Source organism: Mastacembelus armatus, unplaced genomic scaffold (genome assembly GCF_900324485.2).
Source record: "Mastacembelus armatus unplaced genomic scaffold, fMasArm1.2, whole genome shotgun sequence".
In the NCBI taxonomy this organism is placed as follows: Eukaryota; Metazoa; Chordata; class Actinopteri; order Synbranchiformes; family Mastacembelidae; genus Mastacembelus; species Mastacembelus armatus.
In genome coordinates this window covers 403,137-421,488 of record NW_022872883.1, presented here as the reverse complement: position 1 = coordinate 421,488, position 18,352 = coordinate 403,137, and the positions used below count along the sequence as shown (strand labels likewise).

The window sequence follows — 18,352 nt, the reverse complement described above, 5'->3', positions numbered from 1 at the left end:
CACATCCAGACTCAGTGCTGGATTAAAACAGATCCAGACTCAGTCCAGGATTAAAACAGGCGGTCCAGGGCTGGGTGCGTTTCATTTATCCCTCAGTCGCTCTGGGAATCCTACAGCATGTAAATAATCTCGTAGTCTGAGTGACAAGTGTTTAGTATTACAATATCTGTGTGTGTACTGCATATTAAGAGTATTATCCTCTTACCCGTGAGGTACTTGTACTTTTAATTATTTTCTGTGAGAGGAGTCATTGTTTGATGTCAGCTGTTATTATTCTCATACTTTTTATTATTAGTACTGCGACTTTACTTCTTATTGTACTGAGTACAGTACTATGTGAAATACTGCGTCTGCTGCTGCTTTGATGAGCTGCAGGATCAGACATGAAAATCTTGTTTCTCCGTCCGGCTCCTCGACCCTCCTCTTCTTCTTCTTCATGTCCTGTGAATAATTGAGGCGGCGTCTTTAACAGGTTTTGTCTTCAGGTTTTATCACCTGTAAAATAAATAAATAGAAAAACTTTCCTGAATTTTGAATTAAAACCAGGAGACTCGGCTGGTTTCTCTACCTGTCTTCAACCCGGGGGCTTCTATTTTATTCATGAGAAACGCTGGAGACATCGGCACCGGTCTCTGGAGGGGTGGGGGGTTAACATGATGCCATTAGGGTCTGAGCAGCGCCAGAATAAAACATCTTTTATTCATCAATGCTCCGCTCCGAACGAATTTCCCGCTCCCTGCAGCAGAACATAAAGAGCAGTGTTGTTGTTCGTCGCTGTCGCTTCACATCCCAGTTTATATGCAGGAGGAGGTAAGGGAGGAGGCACAGGAGGAGGTAAGGGAGGAGACACAGGAGGAGGTAAGGGAGGAGGCACAGGAGGAGGTAAGGGAGGAGACACAGGAGGAGATAAGGGAGGAGGCACAGGAAGAGGTAAGGGAGGAGACACAGGAAGAGGTAAGGGAGGAGGCACAGGAGGAGATAAGGGAGGAGACACAGGAAGAGGTAAGGAAGGAGGCACAGGAGGAGGTAAGGGAGGAGACACAGGAGGAGGTAAGGGAGGAGGCACAGGAGGAGGTAAGGGAGGAGGCACAGGAAGAGGTAAGGAAGGAGGCACAGGAGGAGGTAAGGGAGGAGACACAGGAGGAGGTAAGGGAGGAGGCACAGGAGGAGATAAGGGAGGAGGCACCGGAAGAGGTAAGGGAGGAGACACAGGAAGAGGTAAGGGAGGAGGCACAGGAGGAGATAGGGAGGAGGCACAGGAAGAGGTAAGGAAGGAGGCACAGGAGGAGGTAAGGGAGGAGACACAGGAGGAGGTAAGGGAGGAGGCACAGGAGGAGGTAAGGGAGGAGGCACCGGAAGAGGTAAGGGAGGAGACACAGGAAGAGGTAAGGGAGGAGGCACAGGAGGAGATAAGGGAGGAGGCACAGGAAGAGGTAAGGGAGGAGGCACAGGAGGAGGTAAGGGAGGAGGCACAGGAAGAGGTAAGGGAGGAGACACAGGAAGAGGTAAGGAAGGAGGCACAGGAGGAGATAAGGGAGGAGACACAGGAAGAGGTAAGGAAGGAGGCACAGGAGGAGGTAAGGAAGGAGGCACAGGAGGAGATAAGGGAGGAGACACAGGAAGAGGTAAGGAAGGAGGCACAGGAGGAGATAAGGGAGGAGACACAGGAGGAGGTAAGGGAGGAGGCACAGGAGGAGGTAAGGGAGGAGGCACAGGAGGAGGTAAGGGAGGAGGCACAGGAAGAGGTAAGGAAGGAGGCACAGGATGGGGTAAGGGAGGAGACACAGGAGGAGGTAAGGGAGGAGGCACAGGAGGAGGTAAGGGAGGAGGCACAGGAAGAGGTAAGGGAGGAGACACAGGAAGAGGTAAGGGAGGAGGCACAGGAGGAGATAAGGGAGGAGGCACAGGAAGAGGTAAGGAAGGAGGCACAGGAGGAGGTAAGGGAGGAGGCACAGGAAGAGGTAAGGGAGGAGACACAGGAAGAGGTAAGGAAGGAGGCACAGGAGGAGATAAGGGAGGAGACACAGGAAGAGGTAAGGAAGGAGGCACAGGAGGAGGTAAGGGAGGAGGCACAGGAGGAGGTAAGGGAGGAGGCACAGGAAGAGGTAAGGAAGGAGGCACAGGAGGAGGTAAGGGAGGAGGCACAGGAGGAGGTAAGGGAGGAGGCACAGGAGGAGGTAAGGGAGGAGGCACAGGAAGAGGTAAGGGAGGAGACACAGGAAGAGGTAAGGGAGGAGGCACAGGAGGAGATAAGGGAGGAGGCACAGGAAGAGGTAAGGAAGGAGGCACAGGAGGAGGTAAGGGAGGAGGCACAGGAAGAGGTAAGGGAGGAGACACAGGAAGAGGTAAGGAAGGAGGCACAGGAGGAGATAAGGGAGGAGACACAGGAAGAGGTAAGGAAGGAGGCACAGGAGGAGGTAAGGAAGGAGGCACAGGAGGAGATAAGGGAGGAGACAGGAAGAGGTAAGGAAGGAGGCACAGGAGGAGATAAGGGAGGAGACACAGGAGGAGGTAAGGGAGGAGGCACAGGAGGAGGTAAGGGAGGAGGCACAGGAAGAGGTAAGGGAGGAGGCACAGGAAGAGGTAAGGAAGGAGGCACAGGATGGGGTAAGGGAGGAGACACAGGAGGAGGTAAGGGAGGAGGCACAGGAGGAGGTAAGGGAGGAGGCACAGGAAGAGGTAAGGGAGGAGACACAGGAAGAGGTAAGGGAGGAGGCACAGGAGGAGATAAGGGAGGAGGCACAGGAAGAGGTAAGGAAGGAGGCACAGGAGGAGGTAAGGGAGGAGGCACAGGAAGAGGTAAGGGAGGAGACACAGGAAGAGGTAAGGGAGGAGGCACAGGAGGAGGTAAGGGAGGAGGCACAGGAAGAGGTAAGGGAGGAGGCACAGGAGGAGGTAAGGGAGGAGGCACAGGAGGAGGTAAGGGAGGAGACACAGGAGGAGGTAAGGGAGGAGGCACAGGAGGAGGTAAGGAAGGAGGCACAGGAGGAGGTAAGGGAGGAGACACAGGAGGAGATAAGGAAGGAGGTACAGGAGGAGGTGGGGGAATAGGTGCAGAAGAAGGCGCAGGGACAGATGGATGGGGCTGAGACAGGCACCATGACACTGACAGATGAAACAAATGCTCAGACTGGGACAGGAAGTCAACACCGATGGATAAAAACATGGAGTGAGTCTAAAAATGACCAAAGCAACAGTGCATGCTCCAGCTGATCCCCATGACCCTGGTTAAGGAATAAGGGCGTATAGACGATGGACGGATTTGTCTGTTGGGGTCCAGCTGATCCACGTGACCCTGGTTAAGGAATAAGGGGGTATAGACGATGGACGGATTTGTCTGTTGGGGTCCAGCTGATCCACGTGACCCTGGTTGAGGAATAAGGGGGTATAGACGATGGACGGATTTGTCTGTTGGGGTCCAGCTGATCCACGTGACCCTGGTTGAGGAATAAGGGGGTATAGACGATGGACGGATTTGTCTGTTATTCGTATCTAAACAGCAAAGAAGCTGATGTGCCAGCTGAGCTCTGGTATGTTTCTACTGCAGATTGTTACAGCGAAACAGTAGTACAGCCCATAGTACATCATAGTATATGTAGTACAGTCAGTAGTACAGCCCATAGTACATCATAGTATATGTAGTACAGTCAGTAGTACAGCCCATAGTACATCATAGTATATGTAGTACAGTCAGTAGTACAGCCCATAGTACATCATAGTATATGTAGTACAGTCAGTAGTACAGCCCATAGTACATCATAGTATATGTAGTACAGTCAGTAGTACAGCCCATAGTACATCATAGTATATGTAGTACAGTCAGTAGTACAGCCCATAGTACATCATAGTATATGTAGTACAGTCAGTAGTACAGCGCATAGTACATGTAGTTGTTGCCCTCTGCAGGACGAACTGGGAACTGCAGTCTGAAAACACCTGACTCAGATTTGTCTGTTCACTAAAGGGCAAATACGTATAATTTTCAAATTTGAACCTTAAACACTGATGAAAATGTCTCGTCAACAAACTGCAGGAGGGAAACAGCCTGAAGGTACAGATTATTGATCAGATGAACAGATTATTGATCGGATGAGCAGATTATTGATCAGATGAGCAGATTATTGATCAGAAGAACAGATTATTGATCGGATGAGCAGATTATTGATCAGATGAGCAGATTATTGATCAGATGAACAGATTATTGATCGGATGAGCAGATTATTGATCAGATGAACAGATTATTGATCAGAAGAACAGATTATTGATCGGATGAGCAGATTATTGATCAGATGAGCAGATTATTGATCAGATGAGTAGCTGCAGCTTCTAAAGACACTGGAAAAGGGTTTAGGTGACCACTGACCCAGGTTTAGACCGGTCCAAAATGTTAAACCAGCTACAGCTGTGACAGAGCAGCTATATATACTATACATCAGGTATAAAACATGTTTAACCACTGAGCTGAAGCTGATGAAGCTAAGTCCATTCTCTGTCCTCCATGAGGACCCAGTGCTCAGTGGTCTGTTCTGTTTGTTGACAGAATATGCTAGGCTAACGCTAATAACGGCTCTAATTCAGAATAATCAGACTTCAAAGTGCGTTTCCCTTATTTTTATTTTGTTTTCACAAAATGCACAACAAGCACAGCACAAGTCCAACATCACGTAGTAAGATTTGTGTTTAATGATAAATATGAGAAAATACACCAAGACACACATATGAGACTCAGGTACCACGTGGACAGAGGAGGGGTGAGCTTGACCTGCTTTGATCCAGGATTTTAGCCCCACCTGGACTGTGTGGGTAGATTTCATTGGGAACATGATCCCATTTTGAGACTGGCATGCTGTGGGTGTGACTGCAACTCTCTCTTGTGTTTTAGTATTTGTTCACATTTTGACAAGTAGAATTCACGTGTTCACTTTACGACTGAGACGGAGCGTGATGGTCAACTCGAATTTAACTCTTGAATGTCCAGGCCTGATCCTGTAATTAAGAAGTAAAGGTTTTGTCCCCGTCCTCGCCCTGTGGTGTTACTCCTGCCTCAATCATCGCTTTGTAATAACAGTAACATCTGGTAACAGATCAAACTGAACCTTAGCTCTATCCAGTGTTCTCATCTAGCCAGTGTAGGGAAACCTGAGGAGTGCGGCCTGTCTGGGGCCCAATCGCATGTTGGTCAGGTCCACGCCGCCGTCTGCAGGGAGGGCGCTGCTGTTGGTACTGAGGACCACGGCAGCCTGCTGGGGCAGCACCGCGTCATTCAGCCGCAACACCACCGCCTCATCCGCCCAGTTGAAGGCGGCCAGGTAACGCTCGCTCTGATCCCAAACTCGCAGGTATGCCAGGGAGGAGGAGGAGTTAGAGAGGAGGACAAAGTCTCCAAACAGCAGGGAGCGCTCTTTACCTCGCAGCTCGCTCACACCGCGGAAAAACCTACGACAGGACAGACGCTCGGCCGTCTCCTCCTGGACACAGAGAAGGAGATCAGTAATGCTACTAACGCCCGTAGTACTGCAGCTGAAGTTACTTTTCCTATCAATACTAAGTTTTCTACTACTGCTACTTCAACTATTCTCTCTGTGTTGACTTTTATAGCTCATGCAGTGTCGGACTGTCTTGTTGCTGATAATATAAACTTTATTAAACCCCAAGGGGAAGTTCAGGATGTTGATGTTTGTGTTGTTTACCTGCAGCGTCCCATTCAGTTCCTCATCAGAGTCCCAGAGCATCTTGGGAAACGTGGTGCCCTTTAACAGAGACAATAAAGTGTCAACATAAAGAGAGACCAGGACCTTCACATTGGTTGGACATTTATGGAGAAGCTCCTGATGGAGCCAAACTGGAAGGAACATATGGGAACCCAGCAGCTTTGGAGGAGACTGAGCACAAATGATGTTGTTGTTCTTCACGTGTCAGTTCAGTCTGTGCATGGGGGCAGTTTAGAAGCTCGGGGTTCACACCTGGTCCATGTAGGAGCTCAGGGTGTTCACACCTGGTCCATGTAGGAGCTCAGGGTGTTCACACCTGGTCCATGTCCCTGACACACATGATGGGAAGGAACAGACACAAACAGCAGATCTGAGCTGGGATGTGGACCCAGTGTTCTCACCTCGTCCATCAGTCCGATCTCGTCTCCGTAGTTGAACACCGGCGTCCCGGGCAGCGTCAGCAGCAGCAGCTGGTGCAGCTTCACCATAGTCGGGCCCACTAGCGACGCCAGGTGACCCTCAGCACGTCCCCCCAAGCTCCAGGCCAGGTTAGTCTGGCTGTGGGATGAATACAGGAGCTGGATGGCCCGAGCACGCTCTGTGGCGTCCATGTCTCCGGCACGCAGGACCCTGGATATCAGTAGATCGACTCCAGTGGAGGAGAGGAGGAAAGACACATCTTCAGCGGAGGAACGCTCTGTGACTCCGATCAGGACTCTGGAAAACACATCCACACTGGATCTATGCAACAACTGTCAGCCCATTTGTGATGTGTACTGTTTGTAGCTTTTCTGTTTTGTTATGAGTAAACATGTCTCAGTCACAGCTGGACAGTGTGAGTGACCTCCTGTCGGGAAGCTGGTCCGTCCGGTTCTGGACGATAGCTCGGATATCAGACCACAGAGATGGCACTATGCTGGCTACACGCTCCACCCCCGCCAGCTGGACGCCGTCCACACCTTCATTCAGCCAGAACACCAGAGCAGACTGGGGACAGAGACAGACATAGACTGCTGTGTCAAACAAGTATTACTGTCCTTTATTATTGTCAGTGAGCTCAGTTTACAGCTCTGCAACATTTTAGGACCGCAGTCCCCATAATGCTTTGCGAAAAAAGTATAATGATGCCATGGATTCAGTAAGTTTAATAACATGAGCCGTGTTTTTCTTTTAGCTTGTATTTGTTGCCATATAGTCAAGCAGCAGAACCGACTGTGACCAGCTGCTGTTTGCAGTGAACCCATGGGTGCACAGACAACTGTCCCTGGATCACTGTGACACTGAAGGAAACTTAAAAACAGCAGGATTCTGAATGAAGTTCTGCAGCCTCTGTTTCCTAACTGGATTTATGGAGGTTTTTTGTGGAGGGACACCAGAGATAATGGGACCCTCAGGAAGTGAAGGTCATGTGTTTCGTGTCTGTGTGTTCATGAGTTTGGACTGTGAGTTCTGATGCAAAGTGCGGTACTGGGTCTGACCAGTGGCGTGAAGCTTCCTTTAGGAGCTGGGTGCTGCTGGCCTCACCTTCAGTCTCTCAGCCACATTCGTCACACTGGTGTTGGAGAACCAGGGTCCAGATGATCCCTCGTAGTTTGGAGTCAGATCCAGAACCACAGAAATACCTGCACAGGTCAAAGGTACATAAGTATTACTGTCCTTAGCCACTGTAAATTATATGTTGAACAATGAAACGTCATTTTCCTGACATTACTGTACCGCAGTACTTGTACATTTAGACCACTTTAAGGCCCGGTATAACCGACCGCCTGAGATCTGACTCGATGGATATGTTTCCTCACCCTTTTTGTGTGCGGCCTGGATGAAACCTTTAAACTGCTCCAGGTTTCCCGCCTCGGGGGAAATCTCCTCGAACCTGAGGTTCATGGAGTCGTCGGGTGGAGCGACGTGGATCGGCCCCACCACCAAACCTTTAACCTTCAGCTGAGACAAGCTGCTGATCTTCTGTTCCAGACCTGCAGGACAAAGGGGAAATAAACTCTGTGCGGTCGCAATCACCAGCTGTTTGTTAAAGGACAAGTTCAACGTTTTGTTAATGAAACTGAGATACAAAGATAATGTTGATCCTTTCTTGACATCACTTCTGTCCTCACCCTTCAGGTTGTGGGTGTCGGTGAAGACCTGGATGTTTCCGATCTGGTACAGCGGGCCTTCGTTCCACCAGTTGGTGGGGGGCAGATCTCTGCAGCGAGGAGCCTGCAGGATGATGAGAACGGCTCCGACCAACATGCCCAACCAGCCGAGCCAGAACACCACCAGCAGCGCCCAGCGGGTCCTGACCCAGCTGAGGAGGAGCAGACAAGACGTCACAACAACGTGAATCTGAACACACAGAAAACCACTTTTTGGTCCAATTAGCTAAACCAGGTTCTGGATTCACAGTACGCTGAGTACACCACATTCACTGTCGCTGTCAGTCTCTGATGGAGTATTTGTACACTGTGGTATTCCTGGTTTTACTGCAGTATATGACCTGAGTACTTCTGCCAGTGCTGCACAAATCATCTTTCTATGTAGGCCATAAGCTGCTACCTCCTACATGCACACACACGGATGGATCACTGACTAACACAGGGGCCCCAAGGGGTCAGGGGCCCCTCTGTATGAAATAACTGGAAATACATGCATGTGTTAGAAAGTCAGTCAAAGGACTAGACTGAGAGGCAGAGACCAAAAAGAGAAACAAGGGGAAAGATGCAAAATGAGCAAGAGAATGCAAACACGACAGGTATTATCGATACAGCTGCAGTGTGTCTGCGTGCTCCCCCCTCACCCCGGGGTGCCGGCCACCCTCTGCAGCTCCTCCTTGCTCAGCCCGGTGAATTTCACCTCCTCCGCCTCCTCGGGGATCTTCAGCTTCACGGAGCCGTTTTTCTCCGCCGCCTCTGCGCAGACTGAGGGCGCGTCCGGTCCGGTCATCGGCTGCTTCTCCTGCTCCTCCTGGTCCAGATCCGCCTCGCTCACATCGGCCTCTGTCGCATCAGCATCCGCAGCGACCTGAGGCGGATCGGCCGCATCCTTCGGCTCCTCCGCATCCCTCGGCTCCTCCGCATCTTTGCCCTGAGCATCCTGGAGCTCCACGCTGGTTTCTTCCGTGGTCATACCGGCCCGTTAGTTTATTTTAGAAAATAAATTCAAATGAAGCGACGTTTGGGTGAGTCTGAGCGTTGCTGTCTGTCTGTCTGTCTGTCAGCTGACGGCAGCCCTGGACCTAATGCTGCGTTCAAAGACGTCACGAATCTGGGAAATGTCTGAAAATCCCTGTCTGATATGTTCATCTTATAAATAGGCTACTGTCATTATACTGTAATGATAAAATGGCATCAATAATCAATAATACACAATCACCAGTTCATTAAAGCATCAACCACAACAAAATAAAAATCTAGTTTGCAGACTTTTCTTCTTTTACTCGAACAGGAGAAAAAGTGAAACCACAATGAATAAATGGCCGTTTTCATAGCAGCTGTGTTTATAGTTGAAGCTGTCTGTGTTTAACTTTATAGAAAGCAGAATAAAATGTCACTAGACAATAACATTATAAATAAATTGGAGTAAGCATATTAACTGATTATCTTTAATTACATTTTATTCAAATTACAAAATGTTTTCATGTTCTTCTTCCTAATAAAAATATGATCAATGTATATGATTTGTCATGCCTCGTTATTACTGTGAACAAAGGAGCTGTAATTCATACTTTACACACCTTAGTTAAGTCATTTAAAGGCAAATCATGACAAATACGTATTTCTATGTTGAACGTGCTATTCAAACATACTAGGTACATGGTTTATTAGTATTAGTATTATTTATAGTAGTATTAGTATTAGTATTATGTTATAATTTTATTATTGTCGAGTGTCAATGTCTAGACTTATTTAAATATACATTACACACTTCCGAGTGCACTTGAAAGCAGCGTTAAGCCGGATGGATCCAGTTTTTATTTACTGACGGAGAATCAGTAGAAAAATTAAAATGAACACAAGAATAAAACGGATTCAGTGATGAGCAGAGTGAGCTGATGGGTCCTAATCACGTATTTTGGACTTGTTTGTGTGTTTGCAGTGCAGATTAAACCCAGTGTGTATTCAATGAACACAGGGGGGTCTGGCTGAGTCAGCAGACCCGCAGACTGCTGACCAACACCATTTTCAGCACCAAACACTGGCATCAGCTTCCTGACAAGAAACAGCTGCAAATCCCGTAACAGGCAACAACCCTGCAGCACTGACAGAAAGTCCTCAGTCCTCATGAAGGAAGGCAGCAAAACCACAGACAACAAATCCTGTGAAAGTCCTGCATTCAAAATTTTGATTAAAAACAATTTCAGCAAAATGTACTTAAAGTACCAAGATAACTTTTGCAAACAGAATAAACTTTTAAAGGGGGACAGATCAAATCAGTGATTGTCAGGTCCAGAATACAGCAGACTGTTTGGGAAACAAGAAAACATGTTCCATTCACATTTAAACCCTTGCTTATAGGCCACAACACATTATTCACTGGTCAATTTAGATTAAAATTCCACAAAAAAAACAAAAAAAAAAACAACTATAACTAAAGAAAAATAACATTCAAACTGTATAACAATCCTCTAATCTTCAAATGATACGTAATTAAAAAACACCTACAGAATATAAGGGATACTGTAACATACCAATTCCTCTAAACAGATATTAAAATGAAAAAATAATTATATTATTATATCATTATAGCCTTAAAGCAGACTTAGGCCTGTATAATATTGTAATTGCTAGTTAGCTAATGTCATGTCACGCTGGGCTAATCATACTCGGACCATTATACTTCGACACTACCATAAAATGATGAAGCGTTAGATTAAGAGTTAAATTCCGATGTCTATGGTATTAAAAAGTTATTAAAATCAATCAATTATTTTATGAAATTATGTGTTTAGCTAAATGCTATTAGAGCTAGCGCCTACCGGATGTTTGTCGTCATAGCAACAGAAGAGGAGCTCTCTGATTGGACGCCAGCGGCTTCCGCCCTCCCACTCAGAACCTCAGCAGGTTTTTAATGGAGAAATTCACAGGTAAGCACAGAATTGTTACCTATGTAACTTTAGCTTCTTTCTACCAAACATATTTTTTTACAAGCCGAAATAAACTCTGTGGGTTACTTACTCTAGTTTGAACTGACAGGCCTTGGATACGCCCAGTTTTAGCTTTTTTGTGTAAAACTACTTTTCTATGATGTTTTAATGGAGTAATGGGTAACATCAGGCGGTGTGTAGCTCCTTAAATAAATTCATTACAGCTAATCAAAGGTTTTCTTACCGTACACCGTTTTTATCGGTTTATCGGATGTCTCCGTGGACACACCGTTAGCCGCTGGCTAAGCTAAAGTTAGCGCTGATTTATGGCTGATTTCACAAACTTGTTGTTGTTGTTATGAGCAGAAGGTTCATGAACAACATCAGAGATATTCTTTGAAAAACGGTGTGTTCTGATTCTGGTTCTGATTCATGTCTCACCTGGGCCCCCACCCGGACCACATCAGGAACCAGGAGCACCAAGATGGCGCCGATACAGATTTAACGTTAGTTTGAAAAAAAACGGTGAAAAATTAGATTTTACTGATTATTGAACTTTTTAACTCAGACGAAATAATCAATAGAATAATAATCAATAGAAACGACACAGACCGCAGCTTAAACTGGTGTAGTATCTGATGAAGGACCTGCTGTAACGTAGTTATGTGCAGTAGTAAAAAGTACTCACAGTGCTGGAAGAAGTACTCAGACCCTTATACTGCAGTAACAGTACTAATACTACAGAGTAAAAGTCTTGCGTTGCAAGTGTTACTGCAGTAAAAGTCCAAAAACCATCATCCAAATGTACTTGAAGTATCCAAACTAAAAGTACTCATTGTGCAGAATGGCCCATTTCACATGAATGGATCTGATATTATTGATTCTAATTATTGATGATTATTGTGTTGATCACTTTAATGTTGGAGCTGATGTTAACTACCTTATATACTTCTAATTTGAAGTACTTTATGTACCTCTGGGTAGCTGACGTTAACTACCTTATATACTTCTAATTTGAAGTACTTTATGTACCTCTGGGTAGCTGACGTTAACTACCTTATATACTTCTAATTTGAAGTACTTTATATACCTCTGGGTTGCTGACGTTAACTACCTTATATACTTCTAATTTGAAGTACTTTATATACTGCTGGGTAGCTGACGTTAACTACCTTATATACTTCTAATTTGAAGTACTTTATATACCTCTGGGTAGCTGACGTTAACTACCTTATATACTTCTAATTTGAAGTACTTTATATACCTCTGGGTAGCTGACATTAACTACCTTATATACTTCTAATTTGAAGTACTTTATATACCTCTGGGTTGCTGACGTTAACTACCTTATATACTTCTAATTTGAAGTACTTTATATACCTCTGGGTAGCTGACGTTAACTACCTTATATACTTCTAATTTGAAGTACTTTATATACTGCTGGGTAGCTGACGTTAACTACCTTATATACTTCTAATTTGAAGTACTTTATATACCTCTGGGTAGCTGACGTTAACTACCTTATATACTTCTAATTTGAAGTACTTTATATACCTCTGGGTAGCTGACGTTAACTACCTTATATACTTCTAATTTGAAGTACTTTATATACCTCTGGGTTGCTGACGTTAACTACCTTATATACTTCTAATTTGAAGTACTTTATATACTGCTGGGTAGCTGACGTTAACTACCTTATATACTTCTAATTTGAAGTACTTTATATACCTCTGGGTAGCTGACGTTAACTACCTTATATACTTCTAATTTGAAGTACTTTATATACCGCTGTGTATCTTGGGAATTTCCCACCAGGGATCAATAAAGTTTGATGATTACATTGGATTCTGTTGGATTCATGTTCTGCAGAAGGTACAGTCTGTTGGCTTCTTACCTGTTTTCATCTGTTTTGTAGAAATGGATAATAGACCAGAGTTTGGTTCTGTACCTGGATCCTCTGAGCCGAGGCCCCAGACCAGAGCAGAAACTGACTGTTCTTCCTCGTCATCATCCTCCCGGGCGACTGTCCCATCAGGTGTGTATCCAGTCCTTGTCTCAGAGTATCCACAGGTAGTGAGAAGTCAGAAAAGACCTCAGAAAGTATTTAACAGTCTTACAATACTTTCTTTAGCCTTATGTGAGCAGTAACTTTTATTCTGAAATATTCCTGCACATTATTTCAGCAGTAACTCAACAATGAAATTGTTGTGACAGTGGACTGAGTCTTTTTATTTTGTATTTATTGTTAATTTCAGTCATGGCATACTGGTCGTACCATGTTACTTCCTGTATAACACAGCTCTGATAATATAAAAAATTACTCAGGTATCGTCTGATACTGTTAACACTGTTTTATGCTCAAACAGAAGACGGTCCACATGTTCTGATCTTCAGAAAGTACATTGAACTCACCTGACAGGCTCTTAGTGCTTGAAACGTGCTCGTAGAACGACAACAAGAGAACTTTCACTGCCTTGTCTGTGTTGTTTCCAGGACCGGCTCCTCCTGCTCCTCCTGAGACTGAGGTGTGTATTTCTGTCCTGAACATTACAGGGTGGTGTCGCAGTGTTGCTGAAGCTGCTGTTTGAAACGTTTCTGTGTGTTGTTGTCTTTTGGTGTTGTTGTAGCTCCTCCTGCCTGAAGCGTGGAAGCGCAGCCTTCCTCCAGAGCAGCACGAGTGGGTCAGCAGGGCCCTGTTTGTGAGGAGCCGGACAGGGAGGCCGGTCCTGTCTCAGGAGCTCCAGCTGTGGTACCACCCGCCCGGTCCACAGCAGGTGTACAAGCAGCCTCCCTCCACCCCTGCCGCCTTCTTCCAGCGACCCTTCTTCCTCTGGGCCCCGTACAGGATGTGGCATTACCGCCTGAAGTGTCCAGACTGTGGTCAGAAACTGTGGAGCTGCGGGGTCTACAAGACTGTCCGCAAAGTGCTGGACACAGACGGCTGGTACTACATGGCCACAGAGTACCTGGAGTGCAGGTACAAGTGAATGAGTTGTTGTTTGAGGGTTTACTGCATAAAGAAACGTTTCTTCAGAGATCAGTTGTCAGTGTTGGGCCATGTGATCCAAAAGACAGAGGGATTCAGGTCGAACTATTGTTAAGAGTCATAAATGAACACAGTTTCAAAGGGGACTTCCACAGGGAAGATGTTCCTCTGACATACCAGGCTCATGTCACTGAAACTGAAGGGACCAGTGCGGACACAGTCTCTAAAGTGCATTTTCTCTACAGGAGATGTAGGAAGAAAGTCGCTGGCTGGTCAGACTGTGTGAGGAAACAGCTGGAGCTCCACCACCAGCAGCTGTTCCCTGCAGTGATGGCGTACAAGTAAATATAATCATGAAATGTAAATGTACTGATGAACTACAGCAGCTTCTCTGCAGCCCAGTGATGGGCACTCACTGTCAGATCAGTCATGTGATGCACCTGGACCTGTTTGTGCTCCAGGCTGTCGTGTGATAAGAAGCTGCTGGTGCTGATGGAGGGAGGCAGCAGCGCCCACCACCTTCGCGCCTTCCTTCTTCAACAGCACACGGCAGAGTGGATTCGGCGAGGGACCCACTTCCTGTTCACCTGTCGGAAGTTTGAAGCACAGTCACCTCCTCCTCCCGCTCTGCCCAAGATGGAGGCTGTACCCAGCAGCACCTGGCTCCTGGCCACCTACGCCAAGGACTCCTCCAGCAGGATCAGCGAACTGAAGGCCAGAGTGACTTCGACCTTTGGGTCCATCCTGAAGATGACCTCCACCAGGACGGTGAGGTTTGACAGCACATTACACAGGTGTCGAAAACAGCTCAGCGTAGATGTGAGTGTTGTTTCAGCTACAGGTGAGACATGAAATATATCCCACAAAGTGCAGAGAGTGGAACAGATCTTAGATTCTCTTATCAGACTATAAAACCCTCCAGAGATAAAACTCAGGGACACACAGGGACGAGACAGCAGCTCTGGCAGAGGCCTCCTGCTGTGAGGTGGTAGTGGAAACATATCAGTGCAGGTGTATCTACAGGAAGTTTAAACACACCTGTCCCCTGCAGGTCGTCAAGAAGCTGGGCGGAGCAAACGCCGGTCATGCTCAGTTCATGACCAGCGTGGGGAACGAGCTGGGTCAGGTCCTGATGTCGGTCCTAACAAAGACGGACAGCTCTGAGCTGCAGGACATGTCCCGCGGTCTGCAGGAGCGGTACCAGCGGGCCGGGCAGAACCCTCCACAAGTGCTCTATGTGGACAGGGGCTGCTGCAGGGGGGACAGGGGACTCTCTGCAGTAGCCCTGTTCCCCACATGGCCACAGATGTCCATCAGACTCGACGTCTTGTGTTTCCTCATCAGACTGGTGAGAGGAGTCACGTTGAACAGACATCTTCTTTACCCAGAATTCATGCAGCGTCTCTCAGACTGCATCTTTGAGTGGGACCAAGAGGACCTGTCCCGCTTGAGGACGACCGGGCTGTTGGACCAGTCCAGGAATAGAAGCTCCATAAAGGAGATGTCTCGACACTGCCGCCGCCACACGCGTGGGGCACAGGAGACGGAGCGTCTCATTGATGAGTTATTGGAGACAATGATGGACGCCACCGACTCCAGGGGCGTCCCCCTGCTGGACCGGGACCGCATGAAGGAGGTGTGGAGCTCAGAGAGGAAACATATCGCCTGTATCCAGGTAACTAGAATCCACTTCCCTTCTCCCAGTTTGACCTGAGACTTTAGTCCCAAACTCTGATCCTGCAAAGCAACAATTAACTTCCTCATGTCACCACATCAGGATCCTCCTGGAGTCCAGCTCTACACCAGGACCGGCCAGGTGACCAGAGGTGGGGTCTCGCTTCCTGTCTACCGCTGTGCCCGAGGGTTAGCATCTCTGCTGTCATTCTACACGTACCTGAGCAGGTTTATCCCAGGTGAGTCACAAACAGCAGGTCCTCTGACTTCTTTTTCTTCCGTTCCCATTCTGACATTCCTCTGTCCTGTGACAGGCACCAACATCAGCAGCTGCTACTTCCAGATGTACCTGCTGGAGGGCCTGACCAGGTGGAACGAAGCACGGGCTCAGGCAGGTGGGAACGGGACAAAGTGCTGCAGCAGCCAGCAGCAGCTCCACACGTTCAACCAACTGACCCAGCACTTCTACGGGCTCACCCTGGCTGAGGGCGTCACTGAGCTCCAGGAGTACACAGGTAAGAAAACAGCCAGAAGACCACGTGTCGGAAAACATGGGCCCCCCAAGGCCTGGACTAAAAACACACACAGTCTCATATTGAAGTGAACTGTTACTGTTAGTGGTGAATACACAACTTGACAGACTCAAAAACTGTCTAAGGGTCAAAGTGTGAATCAGCTGCAGGGTCGTCTCCTCCTTCTGCTGCTCCACCTCTAAATAAAAACATTTGCCTCAGGTGAAGTTTTCTGTAGGTGCTGGATTAGTATCTGTGTTTGCAGGCAGGTCGTGATCCTGAGTGTTGCTGCAGCAGCAGTGAATGTGGTGGACTCAGCATGATGTGTGTGAGTCCTGAACCTGGTTTAGCTGATTGGTCTGCTGCTCTGACAACAGATGGTTCTTCCTGTCCAGGTGAGCTGATCGGGGTCAGTTACCTGAACGCCCAGACCGGACTCACACTGCAGGATTTCCTAGACCAGCCTGACATCACCATGGCAACTGAGGGGGAGGATGATGTTGAAGAGGAGTTTGGTGACTTCTTGAGTCCTCAGCCTCCACCAGAGGCTCCGCCCCCCTTCCAGTGGACTCCTCCCTCACTGACCTCTGGATCACAGGTCAGTGTTGGCTCTAACCCCACCTCCACCTCAAAAACAACTACCTCCACCTCAGCAGCAGCTGCCTCCACCTTAAAAACAACTACCTCCACCTCAGCAACAGCTGCCTCCACCTCAAAAACAACTACCTCCACCTCAGCAGCAGCTGCCTCCACCTTAAAAACAACTACCTCCACCTCAGCAGCAGCTGCCTCCACCTTAAAAACAACTACCTCCACCTCAGCAACAGCTACCTCCACCTCAAAAACAACTACCTCCACCTCAGCAGCAGCTGCCTCCACCTTAAAAACAACTACCTCCACCTCAGCAACAGCAGCTACCTCCACCTCAAAAACAACTACCTCCACCTCAGCAGCAGCTACCTCCACCTCAAAAACAACTACCTCCACCTCAAAAACAACTACCTCCACCTCAGCAACAGCTACCTCCACCTCAAAAACAACTACCTCCACCTCAAAAACAACTACCTCCACCTCAGCAGCAGCTCCCTCCACCTCAAAAACAACTACCTCCACCTCAGCAACAGCTGCCTCCACCTCAAAAACAACTACCTCCACCTCAGCAGCAGCTACCTCCACCTCAAAAACAACTACCTCCACCTCAGCAGCAGCTACCTCCACCTCAAAAACAACTACCTCCACCTCAGCAGAAGCAACCTCCACCCCTCCGGCAGCTACCTCCACCTCCAAAACAACTACCTCCACCTCAACAGCAGCTACCTCCACCCCTCATCGTGTGTCTCGCACCACTGCCTGGAGGAGGCGGCTGAAGGAGGAGCAGCAGCGGGAGGCCCAGGAGATGGGGGTTCCTGTCAAAAGGCGGAGGAAGGACACTGAGCACTACCTGTGTCGATGCTGCAGTCGACCAAAGACCAAAGAATTCGGGCACAGCCGCTACGGTCGAGAGCACTACTGCTCCGAGGCCGAGGGTCGGTCTGTGGAGGACTGGCTGCAGGAGAGGAGGAGCCAGGGGGGAGCCAGGGGCCCCGCGGTGAGTCTACACTCACACCTGTCCCTGTGCTTTGTCTCTCAGTCTTCATGTTGTTGTCATGTTGTTGCTGTGACTCTGACTTCGCTTCGTGTGTTTCAGTCTGTGCAGAGAAGCAGCAGCTTGACCTGAAAGGGCAGAAGGAAACGCAGCAACAATCTTTTTACTGTTCCAGTGTAAAATAACAGTTTGTGAAGCTGCTTGTTGACTTTAGTATTATTATTATTATTATTATTGTTGTTGTTGTTGCTTCAACTTTTCGAACTGTGGAAACAATATTTCTGTCGTTTGTGTTAATGAAACATTTTGAAACCTTCTTTCAGCCTGTGAATGTAAATGTTGTTTATTCTCAGCAGTTGAGGACAGATATAAATATTTTCACACACACTGAACCTTGTTTGTCAAACCAGTTGTTGTACAGATGTTTGGTAGAATCTGACACTTTACAGTTGCACAGGTCTGTGTGGTGTATAACAACAGACAGTCTGATATAGTTGGACACAATCTGATCCCCTGAATGACTCTACAATAAAACTTCCCAATAAATTTATTGTGTTTTTCTTTCAGACAGAAATATTTCATAACTGTGTCCTTTGCCAACAGCAGTAACAGAAAACAATAATAATTAAACTGTGAAACTACAGACGGGATTAAATATTTCATTAAGTGGTGACTTTATTTTCCTTAGTTCAGTGGAACTGCTCCACTATGTTCAACCTAAAGCTGCATCTGAACTGAAACTGCTGCAACTTCCTGTTGCAAACTGTCACTCACTATTTCAGGCTCCGCCCCTCAACTGTCTCACCT

At 47.4% G+C, this 18,352-nt stretch overlaps 1 protein-coding gene across 1 annotated transcript; it reads right to left on the bottom strand.

Annotated features, from left to right (window-relative positions):
* Positions 1-4,665: 4,665 nt before the first annotated feature.
* slc3a2b (solute carrier family 3 member 2b) lies at positions 4,666-9,119 on the bottom strand. The gene is made up of 8 exons (XM_026308399.1): positions 8,503-9,119; positions 7,823-8,013; positions 7,511-7,684; positions 7,236-7,333; positions 6,556-6,698; positions 6,113-6,428; positions 5,691-5,750; positions 4,666-5,468 (listed from the first exon to the last, which is right to left on the bottom strand). Exons 1-8 carry the CDS (start codon positions 8,829-8,831, stop codon positions 5,121-5,123), a joined length of 1,659 nt encoding a protein of 552 aa, XP_026164184.1. The 5' UTR covers positions 8,832-9,119; the 3' UTR covers positions 4,666-5,120.
* Positions 9,120-18,352: the final 9,233 nt, after the last annotated feature.

What these genes read in the sequence shown, in the direction of transcription:
- slc3a2b (XM_026308399.1), bottom strand. Translation starts at nt 8,831, where the DNA reads ATGACCACGGAAGAAACCAGCGTGGAGCTCCAGGATGCTCAGGGCAAA. An exon ending in AGGGTGGCCGGCACCCCGGG is followed by an intron (nt 8,014 to 8,502) that starts GTGAGGGGGGAG and finishes GCTCCTCCTCAG; the next exon opens with CTGGGTCAGGACCCGCTGGG. An exon ending in ATGTGGCTGAGAGACTGAAG is followed by an intron (nt 6,699 to 7,235) that starts GTGAGGCCAGCA and finishes CTCTGTCCCCAG; the next exon opens with TCTGCTCTGGTGTTCTGGCT.